This window comes from Colobus angolensis, unplaced genomic scaffold (genome assembly GCF_000951035.1).
Source record: "Colobus angolensis palliatus isolate OR3802 unplaced genomic scaffold, Cang.pa_1.0 Scaffold343, whole genome shotgun sequence".
NCBI classification, from domain to species: domain Eukaryota; kingdom Metazoa; phylum Chordata; class Mammalia; order Primates; family Cercopithecidae; genus Colobus; species Colobus angolensis.
The window spans coordinates 2,490,179-2,495,376 of NW_012116744.1; the positions used below are offsets into that span (position 1 = coordinate 2,490,179).

General features: G+C 38.2%; 1 protein-coding gene across 1 annotated transcript in view; it reads left to right on the forward strand.

Annotated features, from left to right (window-relative positions):
- Positions 1-5,198, forward strand: part of ITFG1 (integrin alpha FG-GAP repeat containing 1) — a 296,091-nt gene that overhangs the window by 218,183 nt on the left and 72,710 nt on the right. Inside the window, exon 13 of the mRNA XM_011952601.1 lies at positions 1,381-1,424. Coding sequence (XP_011807991.1) covers positions 1,381-1,424 — 44 coding nt within the window. The remainder of the gene's footprint in view (positions 1-1,380; positions 1,425-5,198) is intronic.

Genomic DNA, 5,198 nt, shown 5'->3' on the forward strand with positions numbered 1-5,198 from the left:
CGTCTCTACTAAAAATACAAAAATTAACTGGGCGTGGTGGCATGTGCCTATAGTCCCAGCTACTGGGGAGGCTGAGACAGGAGAATCACTTGAACCCAGGAGGCGGAGGTTGCAGTGAGCCAAGATCATGCCACTGCACTCCAGCCTGGTGACAGAGCGAGACTCTGTCTCAAAAAGAAAAAGAAAAAAAAAACCTTAGGGTAATTTATAAACAACAGAAATTTATTGCTCACAGTACTTGAGGTTGGGAAGTCCAAGGTCAAGGCACTGGCAAATTCAATGTCTGGTAAGGTCTCACCTCTACTTCAAAAATGGCACCTTGTTGCCATGTCCTCACATGGCAGAAGGGGTCAAGAGAAATTACTGGAGCCTCTTTTGTCAAGGCATTAATCCCATTCATGAGGATGGAACCATTGTGACTTAATCTCTTCAGAAAGGCCCCACCTCTTAACATTGTCACATTGGGTATTAGGTTCCAAGATACGAATTTGGGGGGATACCAACATTCAAATCATCACACCCTGCCTAAGACAAACATTTCTATTAGAATGATTGTCATTCCATAGTCTTGTAATGTAAACAAACAGAATAAACCATTTTCTTCTGGATATATGTAATATACAGACAAATACTCATAATTATGAAAATAATTTGTGCTTGCCGAGAACTATCAGCTCTTTATCTTATAACATATAGCATTTTTAAATAATAGCATATAGTGTCTGCTTTCTTATCAAAGGTATCACTTCACCAAAAGTGGTAGAAATATGGTTTTATTTCAGAACTCATATTATTTAGAGATTGTACAGATATTTTAACCTATTTTTGCTGATTATAGAATAAATGTATCAGAAAGTTATTTTTGTTTATTTGTTGTAGACTCATCAATTATTTTATAGTTATGCTCTCTATATTAGTTATCAAAGGTACCCAAAATCTTTGACTCAGAATTACATAATGGGAAAAGTCTACTTTGAGATATAAAGTGCTGAATGCTCTATTTGTTTTTCTTAGTATACATTTTAGTTGGTTCTCATTTGGCACCCTTCTGTCAGAATCTAAGTCATCCTTGGAATTTAGCTAACTAATTGGAAAATAGAACCAACAGGTTCTATTTTAGGTATGGTATGATATAATCATAATTTTTCTCACCTATATAGTTCACAAAATAGTAGCATCTTGACACTTTAGGTTTTTGAAATATTGGTATAAAGTGAACAACAGAACTTTAATTTGCTCAGATCTAAAGAAATGGAATTGGTTTCTGCTTGTGATTATGAATCAATAGAACATATTAATGGATCTTAGGGAGAAAATTAGAGCTCACTTTAAATATAAACTTATAATAGTAATAATTGCCTGTTGTTTGTTTTTCCACAGTTCTTAGTGGTCTGTGTTCTAATGACTGTCCTCGTAAGATAACAGTAAGTAAACTTAACTCTGTTATATATAGTCTATGAAAATTCTCTGTATAAGTAGACTCACACAAAATAGTTGTTACAGATTATAATCAAATATCATTATTATTTGGCAGTAAAGAATCCTTCATTACTCAAGAAAACTGTGCTGAAAGTAAAGTACCTTTCCTAAAAAAAGTCTTACCTGAAGGGTCGTCTTTATGAAGCCTTTTCTGATATCCTTAAAGGAGTGACTACCCCTCCAATTATTTTAAGACATTTTGGCATTTATAATGTTTCATTACACTTGTTTAGATTAGATGCCTCTCCACACAGGACTGTAACCCTCTGAGGTCAAGAACCATGTCATCTTGTGTACCTGTATAGGTCACAGAGCCAAGCATATAGTAGGCAATTAGTGACTTTTTTGTGTGTAGTCTTAATATTGACTTGCTGTCTAATAGAATGTTTCAGTGAAATAACAAATGTGAAAATAATTAGTTTTTGTCAGAACCAATTCATGTAAACTGTAATAAGAATATTGTATTTGAAAGTATGCATGTGTTTGTGTGTGTGTACAGGGAACAGTTTGGGGTCTTTGTAGTAATCCTTATTTCAAAAGAAATTAGCCAGTGTTTAAAGATAAGGAAACTGAGACACAGAGAAGTTAAATTATCCAAAGTCATGGAGCTATTAAATAGTGGAACTGCAGTACAAACTAGATGTTCTCGTTATTGTCTCATATTCTTACAGTGTCATTAAACATTACATTGACAATATTTTATGTATAGTTGGGAAACTTCCCATATTTAAGAAGTGTGGAAACAGACCTTGACACAGGGATATAATCTAGATTCAAATTGGGGGCAACACCTCTGAAGTAGTGAAGAAAGCAGCAGTGGCAGAAGGAGAAGATGCATGGGGAGCTCTGGAGCTAAGATGATCCTTCAAATGTGGCCCGAACTGAGCCAGAGGGGCCCGGCCTTTGAACTCTTACATCAATCACACATCACATCCAGACAGGCCTCCAGGAAAGTGTTAACATTTATATGAGGCATCTCCCTTTGGCTAAGAACAGTCTCCAGGTAGGAACCCTGCTGTGAGCTATTAGCAGCCAACACATGCCAGCAACACAAGGAATAAGTGTGTAGGTCCTGAAGAGAAGATCTGGATGAGGCATCACCACAGTCGCTGCCACGTGCATGTGAATGTTTGGTCCAACCCATATACTTTTATATCACTGTAAAACTGTGGATGGGATTCATCAGCCTAAAGATTAACTTGGTCATTCAGGTATTATCTACCTACTTTGTGAAACATTCAGACCTACATTTCTCCCTCTAACTAACCATATCTCCATTCTGTGACTCTTTGATTATTGCATGGTCATGCAAAGAACTTTAAAAAGTTATAGTTGAAACCACTGATTTTACTTACAAGTTCTAGATGAAAGTTTGATAGTGAGCGCTGTATAGCCAAGGTAGGTGATGCTTGTTGTTGTTGTTTTTTTTTTTTTTTTTTTTTTGAGACAGAGTCTCACTCTGTCCCCCAGGCTGGAGTGCAGTGGCGCAATCTCAGCTCACTGCAAGCTCTACCTCCCGGGTTCACACCATTCTCCTGCCTCAGCCTCCCTATTAGCTGGGACTACTAGGCATCCGCCACCATGCCCGGCTAATTTTTTATATTTTTAGTAGAGATGGGGTTTCACCATGTTAGCCGGGATGGTCTCGGTCTCCTGACCTCGTGATCCGCCCACCTCAGCCTCCCAAAATGCTGGGATTACAGGTGCGAGCCACTGCACCCGGCCAGGCAGGTGACACTTCTAAGATCCATAAGGCTTCCTGTCTCCTTATCTTAAAATATTAAGCCACTTCTATCTTACAGTGAACAGAACCATTTGGAAAGTCACATAAGTAAAGTCCAACATGCAGAGCTGCCTTTGTAATGACTACCCTTACCGCCCAGCACCTTTGGGCTTTTCTGCAGATAATGTATCTGCCTCCCATTAATTCGTTTATGACTTTCTTTGAAATTAAGATTGTGTTGAGCTGCCCTTCACATATATCATTTTCCTTCTCTCTGATATTTTACTGATACCATAGATCACAATTTTATTAGCATGTAAACAAATGCACAGTGTACTTACCCAGTGTCACAAATATCAAATGTATGCCCACTTGTGAAATTATTTACTTCTTGAAAAAGTGGTTCTTCTTCATATTCCTTTGACATCATAGTAAAAAGTGTTATAATGGATGTGACCCAGTGTGAAACAGAGAGAAAATGTACATCCCATATAGTATTCTCTACAACTTGAGTTAATTCATGAGTTGAATAGCTCTTCTGCTGGTTATGTGTTCTATCACACCTGATAAGGCAGACTATCAGGTGTATAGAAAGAGGAAAAAATTACTCCGCTCATGAACCGATCCCACCCATATTCCTTCATCTCCATTTTGAAAACTTCAGAGTGTTTTATTCATATTCAGTTTTAGCTATTCACTCCCATGGCCATAGCCCGGACCTAATCTACCAGAATGGTTTCACTTCTGAAACCCTAATTTCATTTATCCAACTCTGACCACAGCCTATTTTCCAGCCCTCCCACTCTGTTACTCTAATTATACCTGTTCCACTTTAAAACCATTAGTCTCTCCACCTGTATCAGCCCACTATTGTCTTTACCTACCTCCTTATTTAGTTACCACACACCAACATTACTTCTGCCAGTACCTTGAACTCCTATAAAGCACTGACTTCCCACTGTACCTGCCTGGGAGAATTTCAACCCTGGGTTAGTCCAGCTATCTCTTATTCCCTCCTATGCCTAGGATACTGGGCATTTCTGAAGAAAAACCTGTAGCTCTGCGTATTGGCACGGCCCCCTCTGTATTAGTCCATTCTCACACTGCTATGAAGACATACCCACGACTGGGTAATTTACAAAGAAAAGAGGTTTAATTGACTCACAGTTCTGCATGGCTGGGGAGGATTCAGGAAACTTACAATCATAGTGGAAGGCACCTCTTCACAGGGCAGCAGGGGAGAGAATGAGTGCCAGCAGGGAAAATGCCAGATGCATATAAAACCATCGGATCTCCTGAGAACTCACTATCACGAGAACACCATAGGGGAAACCGCTCCCATGATTCAGTTATCTCCCACCAGGTCCCTCTCATGACATGTGGGGATTATCGGGATTACAATTCAAGGTGAGATTTGGGTGGGGACACAGCCAAACCATATCGCCCTAATTCGTGGTTTTCAACCTCACATGAGCACTTTTTGTATTATATCACAGTTTTATATGGAGTCCCAGGCATATTTTCTTCCATTTTTTTTTTCTGGCTTCTTTCAAGATTTTCTCTTTGTTTTTTATTTTTTGCAGTTCAAATATGATATGCTTGGGTATAGATTTTTTCAGTATTTATCGTGCTTGGTGTTCTCTGAGCTTCCTGGTTTTGTAGCTTAAGGTCTGTCATGAATTTTGGAAATTGCTCAGTCATTATTACTTCAAATATTCCTTCTTTTGCCTTTCTCTCTTTCTTCTTCTTGTATTCCTACTATGTATATTTACACCTTTGGCATCTTCAAGCTTAACTGATTCTTTCTTAGGTCATGTCCAATCTACTAATGACTCCAATAAGGCATTCTTCATTTATTACAGTATTTTTTATTTCTATTTCCTTTTGATTCTTAGTTTCCATCTCTCTGCTTACATCAACCATCTGTTCTTGTATGTTGTCTAATTGTTTCCATTAGCACCCTTAGCATATTAATCATAGTTATTTTAAATTCCTG